Genomic DNA, 25283 nt, shown 5'->3' on the forward strand with positions numbered 1-25283 from the left:
TCCCTCTGAAAGGACACCAAAAGGAGACAACAGCCCTTGGTACAGACCAAACAATGGCCATTCAGCCAGGCCTGCCCTCAGAACCTCAACTCACACTGACAAGACAATGAAGAGAGAGGGGACGAGGGAGGGAGAGCGAGGGGACAAAGGGACAAGCGTTTTGAGAAATGGGTGCACAGATCACATGATGTGCCGGCTGTCAAACGCGTATTATCAATTGAGAGACTGTGATCAAATGAGTGGCAGAAAATCAGCAACAGCTGATGCAGCTGAAAATCTCATTCATTCAGTCTAATTCAATCCAATCCAACTGAATGCAAAACGTAGTGAACATACAAATCAGCGTAGCTAGATCAAAATGTTCAATACTTTCCTTTTTACTTTTCTTAAATATTTGTGAACAACCACTGCTGGCAAAACTTGTCTAGACCCTGTAGAGAAAAAAGCAATGCCAATAGAATAAGACTCCCTGGAAAAAAATAAACATTAAACAATTGGCCCAATGTTAGATGTGAGCTAGACTAGTATAAAGCCCCCTAGCATTGAGCCGTTGAGCAATGACACTGTGTTGGGGTTGAGTCGAGAAGTATGGGTTGAGTCTTGGAGTCGAGATGTTAGTTGTGAAGTTGTGGTTGAGTTGTGGAGGTGGGAAGCTGTGGATGAGTTGTGAATGAGTTGTGAATGAGTTGTGAATGAGTTGTGGATGAGTTGTGGATGAGTTGTGGATGAGTTGTGGATGAGTTGAGGAAGTGTGAAGTTGTGGTTGAGTTGTGGAGGTGGGAAGTTGTGGACGAGTTGTGGATGAGTTGTGAATGAGTTGTGAATGAGTTGTGGATGAGTTGTGGATGAGTTGTGGATGAGTTGTGGATGAGTTGTGGATGAGTTGTGGATGAGTTGTGGATGAGTTGAGGTTGAGTTGAGGTTGAGTTGAGGTTGAGTTGAGGTTGAGTTGAGGTTGAGTTGAGTTGTGGAAGTGTGAAGTTGTGGTTGCGTTGTGGTTAAGCTGTGGAGTTGGGGAGGTGAGTTGTGGAGTTGGAGAGTTGAGGTGGGGAGTTGGGGAGTTGGGGTTGAGGTGGGGAGTTGAGTTGTGGAGTTGGGGAGTTGAGGTGGGGAGTTTGGGGGCTGAGGTGGGGAGTTTGGGGGCTGAGGTGGGGAGTTTGGGGGCTGAGGTGGGGAGTTGTTGCTGAACGCAATCAAATCTTTAAAGCAATGCTCTACAATCTAATAGAAAGCCTTTATTGGACAGTGGAAAAAGTAAGACATTCAAAACACATATGTCTATGATTCTGCCCTTTGAAAAAGCCTACTTTTAGAATTTTACCTTGGCCAAAATAACATGAACTCAAATCAATTATATAATTACAAAACTAATATAAGTTGAATCTTTATCCTAAGAGCAAAACACACTTCACTCTCTCTCTCACTCTTAGACAGCAGAAAATAAACCATATTAAGCATTCCTGCAAAACTAGGATAAACTACTCTTAATAGGGCAGCGCTATGACAGGTGCTGGTGTAGTGAAGAATACCCACGCCTGCTCAGGTGGACATATAGAGCACAGGCCTCACAAACAGAACACACTGTCCCTTTTCAGCATCCTAGAAACACAGATACAGACGCATACGAGCGCACACGCACACAAACACATGCACACACACACACACTCACAAAAGACAATGTGTATGTCTACATGTTGAGACTAAAGTCTATGGTCTAATCAGCGAAATGACATCAGTAACCGCACTGACTTTCACTGCAGCCAGTACAGCCTCAGTACTCATCTCCTTTCAGTAAGTGTCTGACCTCATCCTTCCTCAGACATTCAGTACTCACATTACGCTGGACAAAATTTATTTATGCTTTAAATGTCACACAACACTGGTTTGCAGTCTTGATGATACTGACTGATGAAAATGCTGAAAAATCTATCCCCATCTGATGTATGGTGATGTACACTCACATAATCTGGTACAGTCTTCCCACCTCACATGCTTTAGTCTCTTTAGTAAGTTGTGAATAATCATGGGTACACTCAAAAACTGTGTTCACCCATTATTTTGAATGGGACAGAACTGGGGTCATTGTTACATCTCTTGTAAACCTACTTTCTTGTCTTTTTCAATATGGATATAACAATATATTGTCCCACCCCTAATAAGCTTCTTTTCTAGACTATGTTTCATGTTGGGGAGAGGATTGTTACATATCTAGTAAGTTTTTAATACACCCCTAGTATACTTCCTTTCTTGCGGTTAGCGTTACATCCCTAGCTAGATTTGTTCCATCAATAGTAAGCTTAGTTTCTAGTCGTTTTCATCTAACGGTTGAGCAAGGGTATTGTTACATCCATAATAAGCTATAGATGTTTCTACTGTTCTTTGCCTGGAGTTGGAGGGGAATTATTATAGCCATCGTAAGCTGTGTTAAAAGAGAGTACGCTTCCTATCTATTCATTTTAGTCTGGAATGGGAGAAATCATTATATCACTAGTTCACCTCTTTTTGGCCATTTTTGTCACTAGTAAGCTTCCTATCCAAGCATTTTTGTTTGGTGGTGGGGGTATTATTACATACCTAATAAGCTTGATATCTAGTTGCTTTTGCCTGAGATTGGGGCGGGGGTGAGTGCATCATTAAACCTCTTGTAAGCTTACTTTTTAGCTGTTTTTGTCTGGTCATGGGAAGTGCTAGATCCCTACTAAACTTTCTTTTTAGTCATTTTTGTTGGAGTAACATTACACCCCCAGTAATATTTGTTACATCACTAGTAAACTTCCTTTCCAGTTTTATTCTTAAGGTTGTGAAGGAGGATTATTACATTCATAGAAGGATTTGTTTTGCTTCTAGCAGTTTGTGTCTGGTTGGGCAATATTGTTACATCCCTAGTAAGCTCTGATTCACTCCTCCTAAGCTTCCTTTTTAGGTTATATTTGTTTGGTTGGGGGACAATCATTTTAAACATTTTAAACTTTCACAGTGGATGAATCCGATTCCAGGTTATGTTCAGTCAGAGAAAGAGAGAGTGCGCTCAATCAAAAACTTCACTCGTTGATTTCTTTGGTTTTACTATGAGTGAATGAGCTACTGAGCACTGAGTTTCCCTTCTGAAGTCTCCATTGCTCCACCAGGCGCTCGTGTTCAGTAAAACTGAGCCGGATCCTCTTTTAGAGGCTGTACGCGTGACGTAAGCACGTAAAGACGAGTGAAGTGGCCAGAATAACTCCCGCGAAAAGCGACTGACACCCCAGTTTTTAGAATGAATATATTAGCCGGGCTTAGCAGGAATGGTCGCTCCAGCACAGTGGTACTATTAAACACAATATTTGTCCCTTCTTCACTCAGAAATGCTTCTGCTTTCAGTTTAGAAACAAAATAATAGGGACTGCCACTTTAAAGAAAATGACAGAATAAATAAGCAATTCAAGGCTTAAGGGACATTCTATTATAGTACTCAATAATAAGCATTAATATCATCTGAAACTATTAGAAGTGAAATAGAAGTGAAAAACAGATACATATTCAATACCCAAATTAGTATAGAGTTCACACGTGCCACAGTGACACTGCAGGACAGATAGCTGCTCTTGGTCCTTGACACCTTCGAGCCGTTACAGTTAATCACTGCTGTTATTGCTGACTGCAAAATAGCATGGCTGTGACCTTCACACAGTCAAGGCCGGCACAATATACAGTCCATTATTGCTTTAAGAGATTCTGATACCAAAAAAGAAACACGAAACAGCAAAAAAATACATTTTTTTTAGCATTTCACTCATCTACCGATGTTCCTGGTAAATTTCTGGGCCTCAAAAATTCACATAGTGCTTCTTCGATCTTTAGAAGAATTAACCTTTAAACCTTCTACATGAAGAAGTGTCTAATACTGCAAAACAAATTATAATCAAAATGTTACTCTGTGTGCGGCTTTAAACCAATCACAAAGCTCAACTGCCTCCCTCCAGAGCTTAAAGCATCCAGAGCTAAAAACTCCAGCGTCCTCCTTCTGCCACACTCGCGCTCTTTTCCCCTCTCTCTCTCAGTGCTCCAATTCTGGCTTCATTCTGAAATACTCACCAAGTAATGAGGGCTTCGCAGGTAAGAGAACATGTCCACGCTAGATGTGGGGCCAAAGCTTGGCCCTGCTCAGGAAAGTAGGGAGTATTCTACCAAGCTATAGCAGGACAGTGATAACAAAAAAGAAGAGAAAGAAAGAAAAGACGAGTAGCAGCTTTCCAACCCAAAGCCACAATGAGGCAGGTGGAGGCAGCTCAGAGCTTAGAGAGCATCTTAACTGCTATATTTAGCACCGACAGAGTTCACTTTAAATAGGCTCACTCATTAGGACACTGTCCTTAACCATTTAAGAGAGGGGCAGTGCCAGAGAGAGAGAGAGAGAGAGAGAGAGAGAAAACGAACAAGAAAGCAGGTCTGATATCCTAGAGTGCTGGGGGTCTGCCAGCACTCCACACAGGCCAAAGGTCATGGTACAAAGGGTCACTGGAGTTGCAGTTCACACGCTCCAGAGAAGCAGAGCGGCATCTGATCACCTGCAGAGCGTGGAAGGCAATGGAGGTTTGTGATTCTTTGACCATGCGCCTGAGGATTATCCCGCTGAAGGAAATGAACAGGTTATGTAATAGTTTGTTCATTTTGTTCTTCTGTCTACTTGGGAACAAAAGTGCCCCACAGTTCAAAACAGATGAACAGCAGCGGGTATAGCATAGGATTGTGGAGATTATGGGCTATGTTTGGATACAGTTTACATAATTTTCAGAGCAGCTGTGGAACACAATTTGAAGGCAGAGGCAAAGTTTCTCTTAAGGGGCTTTCTGAAGGACAAAGCAAATGGGCCTTAAGTACTGCCCTGACTGGGCTTTAATGTGTAATGTTAATGTTCAATGTTAATGTACTGTAAGGAGTACATATAATATAAAACATTAAGGCTTTAAATTAAGGCTTTGATTACTACTGGGTTTACTCTGTCCCACAAAGTTACACAAAACATGAAGAAATCAGCATTAAACTGCATTAACAGAAAAACAGCTTATTGTAATCCGCCCTCAGCTCAAATTTAAAAATAGCTAAAAGAAATGAAAGGAGTAGTTTGGGAGGGGCACAGGGTGATGTATGGGTTTAAGGGCGTGGCAGCTGATTGGCTGAGCTGCAGCAGTGTGCCTCTAAAAGCGGTAAGATGCAGATGATTGGGCGTCAGCAGGGGCGTTATTTTTAATTAACTGATCTGCATATTGTGATGTCTCTGCATACTAAGGTACACAGACACATCATCCACTCCTATTGCATAGATAAACCTGAGAGGGGCTGCAGAGGCAGAAATTACCACAAAAAAAGTGTTTTTAGGAAATGTTTATAAAATTTTAAGCAGGACTGGTATATTTCATTACTTCATTTTTGATGTTAATGGAAAAAAATGGTTTAGGGATTTGTTGGTCTTTAAATGGCTCCTCTTACGATGGATATTTAATAACCTGTTTCTACACATTTATGGTTCTCAAATTGTGGACAAGGCACAAGGGAGTTTTTTGGTCCTAACAAAGACAATGATTTTGTTTAACTGATAAACAATAGCCAAAATGACCTTTATAAACAAGGCATTTAACTCAATGTCACTGTCCTCAATTCTAATTCCTGAATGCTAATTCTAACCAGACGACAACTACTGGCAAGCCACATTGGCTGACAGCAGACTAAAATGTGTCATCTGCCCCAAGGTTCTAGTAAATGAGGCCATGAGGTTAACTAAGACACGTCATCAATTGGCTGCAAAGTGCCCCAATTACACCAGCTAGCCCCAAATAATGTTCCAAATGAAGGAATGAGGAATAGAATCTCCAGAGGAAGAAATTAATAGTTATTTTAATCATATACAAAACATTAGAGAACCATTACTATAGAGCATCAAATGAATAGCACTAGAACTTGTACCATTATTGGTACTACACAAAACAGTTTCGACAGACTGTACAGTTTCTGTAATGTTAGTCTACTCCATAAAGGAGGACCAAATCTTTGAGTAAGGATTTTAAAGGTATCTTTCCACTAAAAGTCACTTTTTCTTGTTGTTTGTATAATACTATAGGTCTCTCTGAGTTGTATATGCATGCTACATATACATACAACTGTTCTTCAGCCTCCCTTTTCTGCAGTAGCTAAAAAAATAAAGACTCAGAAAAACGATCAGTTTCTAGTTAGCATTAGCTATCTTGTGTAAGTAACTATAGATTTAAATTGGATCTCCGGTTGATTCCACGTTTTAGCAAAACCTTAAATATACACTAGAAAAGCACGGTTTGGCAAGGTAGCACAGCTCCGGTTCCAACAGAACACCGTCAAAGCAGCCATTCGCATCAGACTGTATGATATAGAGCAGACTCTGGAGCTTCAACGTGGTGAAACTGCCCAAATCCTGTCTTTTTTTCAGAGACCACTAATTCAGTGAAATAAAAGAAAGGCTAAATAGAAACACCAGAGCACTTGGTCACAAAAAAATTGCTCAAATTGCATTCATTCATACTGGAGACCAAAACTAGACTGTTTAAAATTAATGAAAAAACTATGGAATGAGACTTTTAAGCACCATAGGGAGCAATAAAATCCTACATAAAGAGGTAAACATACAGTACAACATACATACTGGTACTATATCATCACAATTAGTACCAAAGTCTTAAAAACCTTTGGACTTTGGCTTATACTTACTTCTAAGAAGTAAGCCAGTTTCTAAGCGTTCTTGATCCATGCTCGGATTACACAAGGAATGTAGACGTGTTAGCTACAACCTGGGATTCTCAGTGCTAACAAAACTTCATTGTGACACACTCACACACTCACACACTCAACAAAGTGGTCTCCAGCTCCCCTCCAGTAATCTTAAGCCTTAATAACGAGAGTGACCCAATACAAAGCTGATGTCACAGTTAGAGGCTTAGGTGTTATCTTGTGTGTGCCTGAGCATACCTAGCCTGTGCTTTATCGGAGAGTAGACCCCCCCATATAAATCCCCCCGCTCTGCTAGTGGGAGCAACGCCATGTGTTCATCTCAAACTGCAGCACCTCCTCAAATGAAGCCTGTGGATATCAAACATCCCTAACCCAGACCATCATCACACCAAATCCCTCATCAACTAAATCACACTCATCAGCTGATGGAACAGGCGTGACGCGTAAGTGTGTGTGTGCATGAGTGTTTGTGTGTGTGTTAGAAATAGAATCTGGGTGTGCCAGTTTTGTCGGACACCACACACAGACACAAACAAACACACGTGCACGCGATCAAAAACACGGTCACTGAGGGGATTACACGCATTAGCAATAGGAAAATTCAGGTTAATCAGAACTTCAGCTATTTGAATAATTGTGTTTTTTGTCAGACAGTATAAAATTCCAGTAACCCACATGCAATAAGAGAGCAAACACCGGTCAGCCATAACATTAACACCACGTGCCTAATATTGGGTCTGATCAATTGGGTAGGGCCCTATGAAATCTGATTCATATTTTCTCATTACATTTTGTTCAGATTTTTACTGGATATATATTTGTCCTGCTCTTTGTTAATATATACAACAGGGGTCGGCAATTAAGTTTGGCCATGGGCCAGATATTTTTTATCAAGCCACTACGTGGCGGGCCACAAAAGAAAAATTTATTTTGTGAAATGAAGTGTAATGGGATAAAGTGCTACAGAGTAGACTAGTAGCTCTCCAGCCCAGAGGGTTGTTGAACCCAATTGTAGAACAGTTGATCTCAAAGCAGGTTAACCCAAGAAGAAAGGGAAAAATAAATAAATAAATAAACACAGCGCTCCTCATGCAGGATTGAACTCAAGTCATCAGGGTCACGGTCCAATACACTACCGCTGCCCCGGCTAGTGAATTGGGACAATGGCCGGAAAAGCGCCGTTAGGAGTGTAAACAAAAGGTCGCTAGAGAAGCAACTTAATTACAATTTTTCCCATTATAATTCATTACAATTCAAACAACCTCACGGGCCAGATGTTTCATGCTTGCGAGGCACATCTGGCCAGCGGACGGCCTATTGCTGACCCCTGATATACAACATCAACTATTAGTACACAAACAATAGAAACTGGTACTGTACTCACTGCCATTTCTTTGTATTGATTACTAAAATATAACTTGAGCTGTTTAAACCCTTGTAAAAAAATGCATACATACATACATCCATGTATGTTTATTTTAATTTAGCAGTTTCTGCACAAGGGGCAGAAGTGCAACTCAGAACTAGGTTTAGTGCACGTCATTTGAAAATGAGTGAAATACACCCCTTATTAAAGATGCTGGTTTACAGCCACAAAACAAAATGTACAAGACACCCAACGCCCAAACACACAGTAATATTTTTTCATTAAATTTGCATATATATAACTGATATTGGTTTGATTCATGAAACATTTACATCCAGTCTGTGCTAACAGGGGTCGGATTTTTACAGGGTTTCTACAATAAAGGAGCCAATATACTATAGCCCTTGAATCATGGCTCAGATTCTTCTGCTTTAAGTCTTTTCTCCTGCTTTTAAAACATCACCTTCAAAAACTAACTGTTTACTCGCTGCCTAAGATATCCCAGACCCTAAAAGATGTTCCTGTAGATGAAGATAATCCGTGGTTTTCACTTCACCCTATCACAGCGTTCCTCAGTTTTATGGCTGACTAAAGTACACGTGTGTATATTTTAAGAAGTAGAAGAACACTTTCTATGAATGTCATCTCTATAAGACTCTATGAACATATTCATAACACATTATAATGCTTTCATAAGGCATTTTAAACATGGCTATACATATTTATAAAACTCTATAATTCATCATAGCCATGTTTATTATGCATCATGAACTGTGATTATAATGCATTAATAACTGTGTTTATAACATGCTATACTTCAATACCAAGAAACTCAGTCCCAGCTTGTAGACTTGTATCATGACTAAAACAGCTTCCAACTTATAAACACACCCTCAGTAATCCTATAAATATATTTGTAACCACTGAATTTTACTTGTCTTGAATGTAGTTTTAGTTATAGGCAATTATAATGTATTATAACAGGTCTTTGTGTGCTCTAAGTAAAGTGACATACTTTCATTGTAGGACTAGATTTTCAACGATAGATATATACTATTTTAACATGTATATCATGAGCATAGCTTATAATGTATTATGATCACAAGTCATAATGCTTAATAAACATGGCTATAGTGGGTTATGCATTTTTATAAATATTTATAGCCATGTTTATAATGCCTTATGAATGCATTGTAATATGTTATGAATTTTAAAAATGCAATAAGGATACATTTATTCACATTTACAAACATCCAAGAGCCATCTTCCTCTCCTCTTACTCTTTCCCCTATTCTTTGCCAACTAAAAAAAAAAAAAAAAAAACTCAAGTCAGCATTTCGCATCACTATATTCACTATAATAAAAAAGGAGAAGTGTTTAAAGGCTATAATCTCCAGACAAAGAGTCAGCTGCTTTCACTTTAATATGAGTCACGGAAACTGATCGGGGTCAAATCTAACTCAGACCAAATGTGCTGAATTTTAAGTCAAAATTTTGATATTTCTTCTTAGAATTCTAAACTGAATATTAGTGGAAATACTGGGGAGCCTTTCAAAAGCTTTACACACCTCAGGAACCCCCACAAAGCTCTACATGCATTCCACATGCATTCAGCTTGTGGTGACAGAAAGGAAATCACTAAACACTTGAAAATGAAACCGGACTCCACACATGTGGTCAGGTAAGTGGTAAGAGTGCATTACTGCAGTTAACATCTGGCCTGCGGTGAGGCCTCAGGTCCCTGAGTAACTGAAACCTCAAACTGTTTGCTTTTCAGGTCTTTTCAGGTGGTGATACACTCAAAACCATAATGGTTGGAGCAAGAAAGATGCTTAAACTGGACCTGTGCTTAAATACAGGATGCTAAGCTAACCAGACCTCAGTCCTGTAGTCTCCAGAAGAGAGGTATGAAGTAATGAAGGACAAATCCTTTTTTCCTCTACTTAAGTCTAAATTCTGCTTATCTAAACTTTACTAGAGTAAAAAAAATCATAATTATCTGTACGTTCTATTTCTTATACTTAAAAAAATAATAATTACTTCTATTTTATTTCAGATTCTTTTCAATCCAGCTTTTTTCATCGTTAAATAAAACCCCTATCTAGATAAATTTCTCCATCAGACAGAGTGAATTTGATTGTGGTTGGATGAGAAATATAAACATACCATTCCCAAACCCAATTGGTTTATATGATATATCACATCTGCACACGCCACGCCCACACTCCAGCAAGAACATAGCAGACGTATGTAGTCTAGTATAAAGATGATCTAAACTTCTTTAATATATTTAAATATATAAATATAAAAATACATTAATTTTCAATGCCCATATATGACATTTTTCCCCCCTTACATTATTTGTGCTTTTATACTTTAAGTAGTTTTGAAACCAGTACATTCACACTGTTACTTAAAGAGTAAAAAGCTTGAGTTAATTCTTCAACTTCTACAGAAGTATTTTAAATCCTAGTATCTGTACTTCTACCTGTATAATAGATGTGAAGTCTTTTGACACCTTTGCTCCAGAAGGTGAGCTTAGATTGAGTGTCTCAGGTACAAATTTCCTACTTAAAACTGTATAATTAGAACATCTAAGATCAAATAAAGGGCAGCATTAAGCCACAGAGGCTAATGAGAGTCCATGCTAGGCTAATTGGTAATGCTAGCCTTTAACCATCACTTCTCCTGCATCTACGGTCTTGCTAAGCCTCAGCTGAACAGAACTAGAGCTTACCAGACATTAGAAATACCAGGTTTTGTGTGGTTTTTGGTTGTTTTCTTAACCATTAAACTAAATCCAGTGGTTCAAAGGCCCCCAAACACTGGCGCAATTGAGCTGAGGAGCAATTGAGCTGTTTTCTCTGGAATGACTGTTCTCTATCTAATACTTTTGGCATGAGTTGGAGAGTTGGTCTGTCTTTGTTCCTTCCAAGGTTTCTTCCTCTTAAAGGGAGTTTTTCCTTGCCACTGTGTCACCATAAAATTGGTATCTCTGTGGTGCTGCTCATAAGAGGCGTGGACCTGTTTTTTGTGTAAAGCGGCTTTGTGACAACCTTTGTTGTATATATATGTATATATATGTATATATTTGCTATAGAAATAAAATTGAATCGAATTGAAATGAATTGGGGATGAGGTGGGTTGTTTACCATTCAACATTCTGCTCTCACTCATGCTCTTGTTGCTGACTGCAATCAAATCTCTACAGTTTAGTAGAAAGCCTTCCCTGGAGGGTAAAAACAGTTTGACCAACATACCGTAGGACATACCCATGATGCCCATGTACCAATCAATACTCTTGTATATGTAATGTGTATTTATTCACTCAATACTGTATCAACATTTTGCCTCAGCATTGTGTTACATGTTGTGGTTTAGAGCTTCTGTGCATCTTGTTTCATTATATTTTGATATTGAGGGTATGTCAACATACCAGTCTGCACACACCAAAGAAAAGACATCGACAGGGCATATTCAGTTGCTGACAGGAAGTGATGTCACAGACAGAGAAGAAGGAACAGGCCCAGACAGGAAACGAGGTGAGAGCGAGATCAGAGCGTCTGGGGCAGAGGCGAGAGTCTGGAGAAGACTCGAGCACCATGACCAACATTAAATAAACAAAACAACACCAGCACTTTCATTTCGTCTAGACGTCGCAGGATACTTTGACTGTCAGAGCATGCTGAGGACAGGAAGACCCCATCAGACCACATCCACAACCACTGCAGAGAAGAAAGTCTGAAAGAAAGTCTGTCTGCTAAAGTTTGGCCAGCTTAACAGGAGGATGACTGAAATTTTTACATCCTAAGAACATCACCCGTCCCTCTGGCCAGGCATTAGAGGGCTGTATATCCTACAGAGACATACACAATATTGTAACATATCATCACTAACACAATTTTTTTTATACAGCTCTGGAAAAATTTAAGAAACCATTTCCAGTTCACCATAACCAGTTTCTTAATCAGTTTCTCTGAGTTTGCTATTTATAAGTATATGTTTAAGTAAAATGAACATTGTTGTATTCTAGAAACTACGAACAACATTTCTCCCAAACGTCAAATGAATTTTTTGTCATTTAGAGCATTTATTTGCAAAAATAACAAAAAAAGATGCAGAGCTTTCAGACCTCAAATAATGCAAAGAAAATATTCTTAAAGTTTTAGGTGTTCAAAAATCAATATTTGGTGGAATAACCCTGTTTTTATGCACCTTGGCATGTTCTCCTCCACCAGTCTTACACACTGCTTTTGGATAATTTTATGCCATTCCTGGTGCAAGAATTCAAGCAGTTTAGCTTGATTTGATGGCTTGTGATCATCCATCTTCCTATTAATTATATTTCAGAGGTTTTGAATTTGGTAAAATCAAAGAAACTCATCATTTTTAAGTGGTCTTGAGGGAGGTCTTCATGCTGAAGACTCAGGTGTTCATGTGACATAACTGGGCTGGAGGCAGTGCAAGGTAGACCTAGTACATAGTAAAATAAATAGAAGTAAATAAGACGAACAAGGGATGGAAAAACAAAAAAAAGAAGAGTGCTAGAAGAACAAATAGGTGATTGGGATGAATGAGGGATTACATATTTCTATAATATTTATTTAACCTTTATCTAGGCAAGTCATTTATAACAATCTGTTATCTACAATGGCAGCCTGGATAAACACATGCTGGTCAAAATGACAAGTAAATTTGTTTTGGGGGTCTGCCCTGATATAGAATGCCTGAAACAGTGTGTATTTGTTCTGCACCCATGCATTCTAAATGGGGAAATTTTTATTTTAGCTGTAATTCTACAAAAACAACCCTTATTAAACTTGCACTGCTAAGAAGAAACCACACTAGATTCCAAAAGCTTCAAAGGCTTCACTTTCAGATGCTTAAATTGCTGTGTCACAATGACTTAGCACTCACACTCACACTCACCACACAAACCACACACACCCACGCTAAATTAAGAGACTCAAAACCTTAATCCTGGCAGCAGTTCAGTGAGTGTTCCTTCATACAGGAGTGAAAAAGGCTGTTTTGTTTGAGTGACACTGCGGTCTTCCTTTCTATCATTCATTAGCCCGATAACTCACAGGGCGGGGTAAAGTGGAGGCCTGATCCAAAAAACAAACTAAATATTGTGGAGATGTCAAAGGCAGTGAAAAAGGGGGCAAAACAGCGCATTGAGGGTTTGGACTGGCAGAGAAGGCCTCAGACCCCCTGTGTGCCTGTATAAAAGGGGCATTTTAGGGGCACCCAGTGCATGCTGGCACAAATAACACCCCACTCTTTCTCTTTTCTCTTGGACTCGGAGGAGCCGACACAGCGCGGAGAGAGAGGCAGATTACCGAGCTTTCAATAAAGATGATGATGAGAGGGGGAGGAGCGGGAGACAAAGAGAACGAGAGAGAGAGAGAGAAAGAGAGATAGAGAAAGTGGGATCAGGGGGGACATTTCTGACAGTCTATGGTTCACAATTATGTGTTAAAACAAGTAATGAAGACATGCAAAACAGGAACAAGTAGCACTAAAAAGAGTAGAAAAAATATACAGAACAAAAAAAGAAAGAAAGAAATAAAAGGTGTCCCAAAACTTTTGTCTATATGGGTAAAAAAAGCAAATTAATCTAAAAGACTCTAGTCTCCACCTCTCGATGTGTCTGATTGTGTCGTGTGTCCGTTGTCTGCCTCTCATCATTAATCAGCGTATTCCTTCTTTGTTTTATGTAAAACTGACCAATGGACACTCAGAAAATCACCAAGGACACGCCTGCCATGTCAAAAACCTGTCAATCTTTATCAAAGAGAGGCGCGTGTACATAGTTTAATAGTTTTACAGCTGCTGCTGTTTTTGCTGTGCTTTAGGAAAGCATCTGTAGGTACTGAGGGGGTTTGATTGGTATGATAGAAAATATGAAAATAAAGCATCCATTACACAATTATTTTAAGTGTTAAGAAGAAGAAAAGGACAATTTATTGTAATTAATCCAGTTCACCCTTTCACAGTGCCGAGAGAGTGCAGATTAACAAGATTTTAATAAAAATGATGAGAGGCAGAGGATAGGGTAAGGTAGGGTGCATCCCAGTTGTACAAACTACTGATACTTACTAGTGGTTAAGTATGAAGTAGGGGTGTAAGAAAATATTGAAATTTCAAAGTATCACAATATTTAGTTCCGATTTGTTTGGTTGATTTAAAAAAAAAAAATCTATCAATTATTAATGATTAGTTTCATTGTAAAATTGTTTTCAGACTTGGTTAATACAATGTTGTGTTTAAGCCACACCCCACCCACTAAATAGCAGTAAAGTGCTTGATCATTAGATTATACTGTTTTGATAGAATAAAAAGTACACTTTTTGATTTAAACAACTGCAATACAACACCTTGCTTTCAGTATTGCAATATATTGCACTGTAACCTAAAAGTTTGGCGAACTTGCAGTGTTGTACAATTGGCATATAAGCCAATTGTCTCACCTATTCAACTGCTACTCAGCTGTATATCACCCATCACAAGTGATGCCACAACACAAGGAGGGTGTAGACTAGCACATGCCTCTTCTGACACATATGAAGTCAGCCACCACCTCTTTTCCAACTGCTGCTGGTGTATCACTGCCGAGTAGTATCAAAGCGTGCTCGGAGGAAAGCGCAGCGACTCGGTTCTGATACATCAGCTCACAGACACCTTGTGCTGATCGACATCACCATAAGAGTGATGAGGGGTAAGTGCGCCATCTACCCACCCAGAGAGAGCAAGGACAATTATGCTCTCTCAGGGCTCCATCAGCTGATGTCAAGCTGCATTACCAGGATTTGAACCAGTGTACAAAGCTGCTGCTTTACAATATACTTTTATATACTTTATAATAGTGTGAAGTACATAATTAAGATGCAACCAAAGGGAAAGAAAGAATAAAAAAGAAAGAGAAAAAAAGAGAGAGAGAGAGAGAGAGAGAGAGAGACGCACGAAGGTGAACTATTGCCCACACTTCTGTGTTGAAACAAGCAATTTAGACAGCCAACTAACAGCAGAAAGAGTGTAACGCATATAAAACAGCATGTCTAATTGTGTGGAAAGTTCAAGCTGAACACACAAACACACACAAATACAACCACAAATTGAGTGAATGTGTGTGTGTGTGTGTGTGTGTGTGTGTGGTGTGTGTGTGTGTGTGTGTGTCTCCCATTAATCCAGGTCCATTCAATCCACCCACAAACCCCCTCTTCCACACTGAGGTACAATAAGAAGCTTTTCCAGGAGGGTGGGGTGTGTTTGGGTGGGCTGTATAAGATTCTCTATGCAGTGTGTGTGTGTGTGTGTGTGTGTGTGTACGTACATGTGTGTGTGTCAGGTCCTGCTGTCAAACAAACACAAACCAACATTAATGCCATCACTCTCCTCAGACGATTATACAAGCTGCTGACGACCCGCTAATCCACACAAAGACACAACCTTAACACAACACACACACACACACACACACACACACACCCCGAGAGAGTTCCAAACACATCTCTTATAATACTTCAAATCTATCAGAGATTACGTTCAGATTTCTGTCCCGACATCACGTCCACACTTTTGTTCTTTCTGCTTCTATAGAAACATCTTCACAATGGTGCTGATTAGGGGTCAGTATGATGATTCTGTGCACTGGGTAGATCATACACTCACTGTTATTGAAGGACTAGCCTCCACTACTTGAATCCTAAAGAGTCCTATTCTATAAGCAATGCTTCTTGACAACAAATAGACAAGCGGTGTTTGTGCATTTGCCCGTCTGTGCCAGTAATGGGTGCAAATAAAAGTCGCTGATTAATGCATTCATTAGAAGGGATGTGTGGGCAAGCATTTGAATATCTATTAGGTACCATAAGATAAACCACATATAGGCAATATATGGTAATATGGCAGGAAAATATTTTAGTACAGTTGTGCAATAGAGATAATCTTGGCAAAATGACGACAACAAGTGTGCAAAAAAACAGAATACAGCTATTTAGGATAGTGCCATTGAGACAGTAATATCTAAAACATTTTAAAAATCCATATTGTGATAATAGTGGTATTGTTTTGAAATAGTGTAGATTTGTTTGCTATTTGTGGTGTATATTTAGGGTTTTTTGTTGTATACGTGTATAGGCATGCACTAAATATTTCACATTTTTAATTAAAGTTACATTAAAATTATTATTTAAGTGTTTTTTTCCTATCCCCAAGAAAATCTATTGTAAAAATACCCAGAAATATTGGGATATTATTTTAGGGTCATATCGGCACCCCTACACCTACTAAGAAAAAATATTTTTTTTATTTTCAATAATATATATTTAAAAAAAAAAAAACTATATTTTTGTGAACAATACACATTGGCGCACTTCTACCAGGAACCCTCAGCCAAACTTTCGCTTAGACACACTGCTGAACTGAGCGGAACTGAGAGTAACCACTTCTGCCATCTACTAGTGTTCAGAGAGGGTTCACTCAGGCCAGGCTTCTCAGTAACACGCTGCCGGGTGATGGAACAGAAAGCACAGTCCAGACAGTTTTCTGAGGGTTAATAACAGCTCACAGAAAAACGAGACACACAGTGTTAAAAGAAAATGTCAAAATGCGTGTGATGTTTACGAAGCACACAAGAAGAAGTGCATGCCAGTTAGGTTTAATTTAGAAACTGAGATTCAGTTTCACACATGTGGCTAATGTAGAGGTCAAAGAAAGTTTTGTAATGATTCATCAAGTACATAATAACACAAATTAGTAGTAGTTGTAGTAGTAGTAGTAGTAGTAGTTACTGGAGTAATGTGTTGAGTCAAATTCTCAATTCGCTCAGTCCTGGCTGGAGAAAAATGAGAACAGTACTTTATCTAAGGAGCTCCTGTTGCTGTTCCTTGCAATATAAGTGTTTTTATCTAAATACAATAGAAAAACAACAGCAAACTGCCACTATTCCCCAAATAGAGACAAATGGAATTACATAATCCTTCTACAGCTTTCTCTTTTGAATACTTTAAGTGTTTTAGGCTCATTTACAGTGTTTATGGAACTAGTTTTGAAAAGGAAGAAAGCTGTGTTAAAGTTGTTGGCGTATCTCTTTTCAAGGTCTATTGTTTACATTCTTCAGCTGTTTTTTCTGCTAATGCTGTCTGATTTCTTCATATATTGTGTCATTTTGTGGGATAAAGTAAACCCAACAATAATCAAAACCTTAATTTACATGTTTGATATTATATGCACTCCTAACAGTACAGTAAGTCACAACCCTATATAAAAGCCCAGTCATACAAAAAAAAGTATAAATAAATAAATAAGAAGAAAAATACAGTGATGTACCATAAAACCGTCAGAATAACGTAATATGCATTTTTGGTCATATTTGGCCCAGCACTATAATATAGTATAGCAAAACACAATATTGCAATACTTTAATATACCAATATTATCTTACACCCTACTCTCTAATATTCAGAGCTAGCCTGAGCACATCAACAGAATGGGCCACGTAAGTGTCCTGATTTAAATGCAAGAAAACAGTCTACTGAAGAAGTAAAAAATTAAAACTCTTCCCATAAACAAAAACAGAAAAAAGTGATGTGAAAAAACGAAACCGACCAACACTAAGTGTCTGTCAGACAGTCTGTCTCAGTCACACCCACACACAGCAACACTGCAGGCAGCAGTCAGCAGGAGGTTAGAGGAAGCACAGTGTGACAAAGCAGATCCACCGGCTGCTTCCTGTGCCCTTCAACACTCACTCAGCCACAGGGCCTTGAAGTCTTAACATGGACAGTAGGCGTGCACACACTAGAGGTGGGAGACAGGGCCAAAATAACACCATGCATTTACTTAACATCACGTGCTGAGTAAAGCTGGACTGATAATGGAAATGCTCATAACACTGTACAATGTGTACAAAAGTATAAAGACACTGTAAATATCAAAATAGCACCTAATAAAAGCACAAAAAAGTACAAAATTATTGGGACACTAATTTATTTTTATAAAAAAAAGAAGAAGAGAAGTTTATTCTGGTTTTATCAGAGCAACTGTCTCTTTAATTGCATTCAGCAACAAATGTTACAATGAGGTCAGTATGTTAGATAATCAACCCTCCAACTCATCCAAAAAGTATTGGATGGAGCACCATCATTCCATATAGCACAGTTCCACTGCTGGACAGCTCAATGCTGGGGGGCGTTATACCCCTCCACCACACTTAGTGTTAGGCCTGGTGTAAGTAAGTTCATGTTTATTGCATATCTACTTTTAAAAAGTCCTATTCTATTGGCAATACTTTTCTCAGGGACTAGACAAGCTGTGTGTGTGTGTGTGTGTGTGTGTGTGTGTGTGTGTGTGTGTGTGTATTTGCACATCTGTGTCAGCAATGGGTGCAAATTAAAGTAGCTAAATTAGTTAGCATTAGTAATCATTTGAACATATAGTGTATGATAATGTACCACATGCTTATTCTTTATTTCGCATAGTCACACTGTAGGATTTGGGGACAAGATATACAGTACATTAGGGGTGGGCGATATGGCCCTAAAATAATATTGCAATATTTCATGGTATTTTCGTGATAACGATATTCTTGGCGATATGACAAAACAATGAATTAAATTTTTTTATTTTATTTTTTCAAAAATACACTACTGCAAGAAAATGAAAATTACATTTTATTACTGTATATTATATGATATGGCACACCCCTAACAGAGATATTAAAAGATACAAGAATTTTATTAAGATTTTGTAACAGAAGTCAATGATTCAGAATGTCATGATACTAATAATGCATGCCAAATATCTCCATATACCCAGGATTAAAATAAAATAAATGACACTGGACAGATATAATCTGTCACGATAAGATTTCTTTTGTGGATGATATATTGTTCCAGAAATTATTGCAATACACTATCTTTTTTTTAATTTAAGACTATTAAATGCCCCTGACATAATGATAATTTAACAAGCAATTAAACGCTTTTTAAAAACAACAAATGTTGAATTAATTATTTATTATAATTAGTTTGGGAATTGGAAATATATTTATTTATTTACCTGTTCACTATTATATATGTGAACAAACATACAAATTAACATAATAGACGATATCACTATTATCAAAAATTATTGAGGTCATGTTAATTTATTGTACGATAAATCGATATTGCAATTATTGTGACAGTCCTAGTCTCTAGTAGATATATAAAGGGAAATAAGAACAGTGTGACTTTTTCTTTTGCTATAAACAACAAAAAAGTATTATCCTGATGTGATAATAAGGAGTTTGGGAAATCGGCACAATATTTCAGGGTATAATATCGTTTACGATATTCAAAACTGTTGGCGATATTATTGCATACGATACGATATGGCACACCCCTACAGTACATGCAGTAGTGCATTTTTCTGTCCAGCCTGTATGTGTGTGACAGAGTGTTTGCAACAGTGTGTGTATGTGTGTGTGTGTGTGTGTGTGAGAGAAAGAGAGACAGCAAGAAAGAGTGAATGTGAGCACGCGAAAGCTTCCACTCTGTTGTTGGAAAAACTTTCCCACAATAGTTTGTCTTCATGAAACACATTGATTGGTGTGGCAGAGTGGATTGTTCCAGCACGATGGGGTCGACAGATGATTCTGGAACATTCTCCACTGCCCTGCTGTCCCCCCATTGTCCTGACCACCTCCGTTCAGCAGGACGAGGGGTGGAAAGTTCCCCCAACAAAAGAACTCGCCCGCTCTAGAAGAGCCATTCAAACACTCCCACCTCATTATAATGAAAAACAGCGCAACACACCAATATGAGATCAACAGAGAGCATGAGAAACAGAGCCAGAGAGACTGAAAGAAATTAAGACCCTTAATCTTTTACTCATTAATTATTAATTATTTATTTAATTTTCCTCTGCATTCAGAAAGTGTGATACGTGCTTTAAGTCACCTCTAAAAGACACGCTTTACACATGCAGTTCTGGACAAGCTAAGAGAGACAGAACGGTAACTGAAAGTTAAAAACTGTATGTGAATTTATTAAGATTTACAGAATCTTAGACACATATAAGTTGGATTATGCTTTGTTACACAATAATTTTTTTCTGTCCCCTTCAACAAAGTTACACAGTGCTGTGTCAGTGTTCTGGGCATATAATCGGAATAATGGGGTCCATTTACACTTGTTCACTATGCATCTTGAGTACGAGGATTAAAAGTAGATAAGGGCAATCCACATAAAGATGCATGTGTAAACACACCCAATATACATTTAAAGGACACACTTTACACATGCATTTCTGGACAAGCTGAGAGAGATAGAACGGTCACTAAAAGTGAAAAAAGCATGTGGATTTACTGGCAATATTAAAAGATTTTAGACAAATTTGAGTTGGATTATGCTCTGTCTCACAGGAATGGTAGTTCTGTCCGCTTCACCAAAGTTACACAGTGCATCAGTGTATCAGTGTTGTGGGTATATACTGGAAATAATGAGCCCCCTTTATACCTGTTCACTTCATGCATCTTGGGTATAACTGGATTATACCTGGCAAGCCACATAAAAATGCATGTGTAAACACACCCAATATACATTTAAAGGATACACGTTACACATGCATTTCTGGACAAGCTGAGAGAGACAGAACCCTCACTGAAAAGGAAAGATGCATGTGGACTGACTCAATCTAGTAATATTACAGGATTTTAGACAAATTTGACGCTCTGTTACACAGGGAATGTTGTTCTGTCCACTTCACCAAACACACCCCAACACCCATTTAAAACAGATATAAACCTGATCACTCTTACCACTTCAGGAGGTGATCCAAGACACATTTAAGCCACACTATAGCAATGTAAATGCTCCTCAAGGTAAAACCAAGACAACTCTTAATTACTGCCACAAAATGAGTAGATTTGCATATTCTATCTCACACAACAAACAGATTTCAGTCTGATTGACTGAAGTGTAAATTCATATGTCTAAAATCTTATAACTAGGTGTAAACTCTCTAATACAGTCAGTAGAGCATCACAATAACTTTGAAGCTTTGAAGCTGGAAAATATCTGACCAACAACACGCTCTAAGCAGAGCCCATGTGAGTGCATGAGGATGCAAAGCTTCCATTACCACACACTGTACTGAAACAGCAGGATTTACTGCTGGGGTTGTGACTGCAGCAACATACAGGATTGGGTATGGTCTGCAGCAGCTGCAGTCAACTGAGCCGTGACTTTACACTGTTATATAAGAGTGAAAACACACTAAAACTAATACTAACCGTCCTACTTTCTGATCATCTCCACCATCTCTTTAAAACAAGCAAACCTGACCATCAGCACACACTGCAGCTGTACACATCATCAAGACTTCAGCTACAGAGCTACAGCACTGATTACATCAAATCACACACACACACACACACACACAGGCTGAGAGGAAGTGCTGTGAAAGATAGATAGGAGGTATGATTAAACGTAAGCTTGTGTCATATGTTTAAAGGCTATGTGTATATATATATAAATATATGTGTGTGTGTGTGTGTGTGTGTGTGTGTGTGTGTGTGTGTGTAGGCAGGACCTACCTCATGTAGCTGCATCCAATACTACAGTAGCTACAGTAGAACCATTCTAATCAACATCACCAACTCACCAACAGTAACACACTATACCACTGAAACACACACAGGGTGGGGTGCAGGGGAGGTAGAGGAAAAAAGAGGGAGATAAAAGAGAGATAGTGACAGTACCCCAGGACCACCCCCCCAATTAAAACACACAAACACACACACTTTAAGGTGGTTTAATCCATGTTGCTCCTACTCCTATAGTGTCAGTCTTTACTATAGTAAAGATTAACCCTTTCAAATCCAGCGTCCTTTACAATGGACATCACATATTAAGACTAACATTTTCCATCAGAACATGCACTACACACCCCATACCTGCACTACTGCTATACTCGCACTGTCATACACACTTTAATTCCCCATAAAAACAGTGAACATTAAGAACTTTACACACTCATTCACTTTACCAGCCTTAAGCTATTATACCATATTTGCACTAGGGGTGGGCGATATGGCTCTAAAATAATATCTCGATATTTCATGTTATTTTCGCGATAACGAGACTCTTGGCGATAGAATTTTTTTTTTTTTTTCAAGAATACACTACTGCAACAAAATTAAATTTAAATTTTATTATTGCATACAACTTATGTCACACCACTACCTGAGATATTAAAAAATACAAGAATTTGATCAGATTTGTAATAGAAGTCAATGATCCAGAATGTCATGATGCTAATAATGCACTCCAAATATCTCCACACATCCAAGATTAAAGTTGGATATATAAAATGATACTGGACAGATATAATCTATATATATTAGGGTTGTGACGAGATCTCGTGGCACGAGATCCCGCGAGATTAAAACGGACGATATTTCTCGTCAGGAATAAACCTTTCTCGCGGGGCAAAAAAAAACTGTTAAGTGTGGACTTTTTAAGCGGGATCTGGCAACCCAGTAGCGATCGAGTATTGTGGAGAGCAGTGGCGCAAAAAGGGGGTATGCAGCCTATGCGACGCATAGGGGCGCTGCACTAGAGGGGGCGCCAAATCCAAGCCCCAAATAAATTTGCGGAGCGCGGTGGGAAAGTAATGACAGGACGCTGACGATAAAACCAACCATAGGCTTAATATGACTGGTTGTGATTTGCACTCATTGTTTGTACTATATAAGACCTAGAAAACTTATTTTTTTATTTTTATTCTTATTTCTATTTCTTATAGAATCAATGTGTGAGAGAAACCAGTCTGTTAAGTTTGCGTTATATGATTTTGTCAAATAAAACTATAGTTTAAGCCATTTTTCATTTTTTACGTTTTCTTTAAAATTTTATTTTTAAATCTCGTCTCCTCTCGTTCTCGTGAACCCAGTGTCGTGTCTCGTCTCGTCTCATCTCGTGATATTAGTGTCTCGTCACACCCCTAATATATATATAATGGATATATAATGGAAAATGAGAACAGTGTGAATTTTTATTTTGCAGTAAAAAAAAAAAAAAGTACCCTGAAGTGATAATTAGGGGTGGGTGATATGGCACAATATTTTTAGGGTATTATATCGTTCACGATATTCAAAAATGTTGGCAATATTATCGTGTACGATACAATATGGCACACCTCTAATTTGCACTACTGTTTATATGGGTCCTGTTTATACTTGTACTGTCATTCCTTCCCAATCACCACCCCATCACTATTGCACTATTGTCTTCTGTCTCACGTCTTATGTCTATTTGTGTCCCTGTATTGCACATATAGCGTCTCCCATTCTTTTATATTTATAATCTTATTTTTTGTACTAGCTGTAATTTTTGGGAAGGAGAGTAACGTCATTTCAATTCTCTGATGTCCTGTACATATGCAGTATTGGCAATAAAAACTACTTAACTTGACTTGACTTGACTTGAGAATAGAGCATAAACCAGCTAATGAATAAGTTTACAAAGCCAATGAAATGATAACTTAGCCCCGCCCACGTCACTGGGGAAAAAAACGGCAGCTCATGTATTTAAGCATGGCAGCACTCTAAAGCCAATGAGGCTTTAATAAGAGGTCATTTTTGCTAATTTTATGTGATTTAGTGTTTATTTTACTGTGTAGAAATGTTCATGAGATAGAAAGACTGTATATAATATCAATATAAAATGTTAAACAAAGGCTTCCGATACAGTCGACATAAAAAATACACTTAAAAATTTGAGCTAACTGGATTTAACTGGACTATATTTTTGGAGATTTAGATTCTCCTTTTGTGTACATTATTTTTCATTTTTCCATCAATGGAATATAACTCAGTTCTGAAAGGGTTGGGAACCTTACTATGAAACACAGATGTACATACAGTCAAACAGAGAGACAGATTAGCAGACAGACAGAGGAAGTCTAGTTCCTGTATTGCCAGTAGAAGTATGGTCAATACAACAGGACCTTGTGGAGCACAAACACAAACCTGTTGGCACCATTCCTAATGTCAGGTGTGGGCTAAAAAAGTTATAACTATCTTGTCTGGGCTGAATGTAATCAAATCCTCACAGCAATGCTCCACAATTTAGTAGTAAAAAGCCTTCAAATGACAATAAAGACATTTACTTCAACAAAATCAGCACAAACACTGTATAAAGCCTTTGATAAAAAAAAAAACTATGAATGAGCAGGTGCCCCAATACTTTTCTCCATAGTATAGTGTAATAAGAGATAGATAGTGGAAAGTGTGAGAGAAGGAGAGTACAAGAGAAAAAGAGAGAGAGAGAAGAGTAAATATTAGATTAAGCTGGACCAGATCGGCAAAGCTATATTGAGTTACAGGCTGGACTGGACCTCTGTGAGTGTGTGTGTGTGTGTGTGTGTGTGTGTACTGGCAGGAATGAAAGGAATGCTCAGGAGAAGCAGGGGCCTCCTTTATAGTCTGCAGAGAGAGATTCAGAACTGTGAATGGCTCAGAAGGAAGAGCTCACACACTCTCACACACTCACTCACACACTCACTTCTGCACGTTACAGATTCATAAATAACTACAGCAGCTGTGCAGCAAAAGCAGGACATCCCAATATTACAAAAAAACTCAACACTTAAAACTGCTCATCATCTAGAAATGAGTGTCTTCCAGTGAGCAACGAGACAGCCAGAAAATCAGCACTTAACAGCACTTCATAATTCCCTCTGCTGACAACTTTTATTGAGATGCGGATTTCATTTTCCAGCAGGACTTGGCACACTGCCCACACTTTTATGGAGATGTGGATTTCATTTTCCAGAAGGACTTGGCACACTGCCCACACTGCCAAAAGTACCAATCAGTCTTATATAATATTCTAATAGCCATAATCATCAACAGTAAAATAATAAAAAAAAGGCTTACAATAGATCACTATAATATATGAATTTCACATTTTGAACTAAATTACTGAAATAGAAGTAACGTTTCAAAGATAAATGTTCAAATCTGGCCATAATCATGCATTTTGCCCTAAAGCCAATCTCACAAAATGTTTTTAAACATCACAATATAACTTTTCTGCCATATATCTCACCCTTAAAGGAGAACTCTGGTGTAAAATTTACCTGTGGTGTAGTAAAACATGATGATCTCCCGCAGCTTTCTGAGATCCAG

The 25283-nt window shown here is 38.4% G+C and overlaps 1 protein-coding gene across 8 annotated transcripts in view; it reads right to left on the reverse strand.

Annotated features, from left to right (window-relative positions):
- The window catches only part of arhgap12b (Rho GTPase activating protein 12b), a 96444-nt gene that overhangs the window by 45928 nt on the left and 25233 nt on the right, over positions 1-25283 (reverse strand). The window contains exon 1 of one of the 8 annotated variants that reach the window (XM_007259672.4): positions 4075-4217. The exons of the other annotated variants lie outside the window; for them this stretch is intronic. Coding sequence (XP_007259734.1) covers positions 4075-4107 — 33 coding nt within the window. The 5' untranslated portion in view covers positions 4108-4217. Of the gene's footprint in view, positions 1-4074; positions 4218-25283 lie in introns of those variants that run through there. 8 annotated transcript variants of the gene reach the window in all.

This window comes from Astyanax mexicanus, chromosome 15 (assembly GCF_023375975.1).
Source record: "Astyanax mexicanus isolate ESR-SI-001 chromosome 15, AstMex3_surface, whole genome shotgun sequence".
Taxonomy (NCBI): Eukaryota; Metazoa; Chordata; class Actinopteri; order Characiformes; family Acestrorhamphidae; genus Astyanax; species Astyanax mexicanus.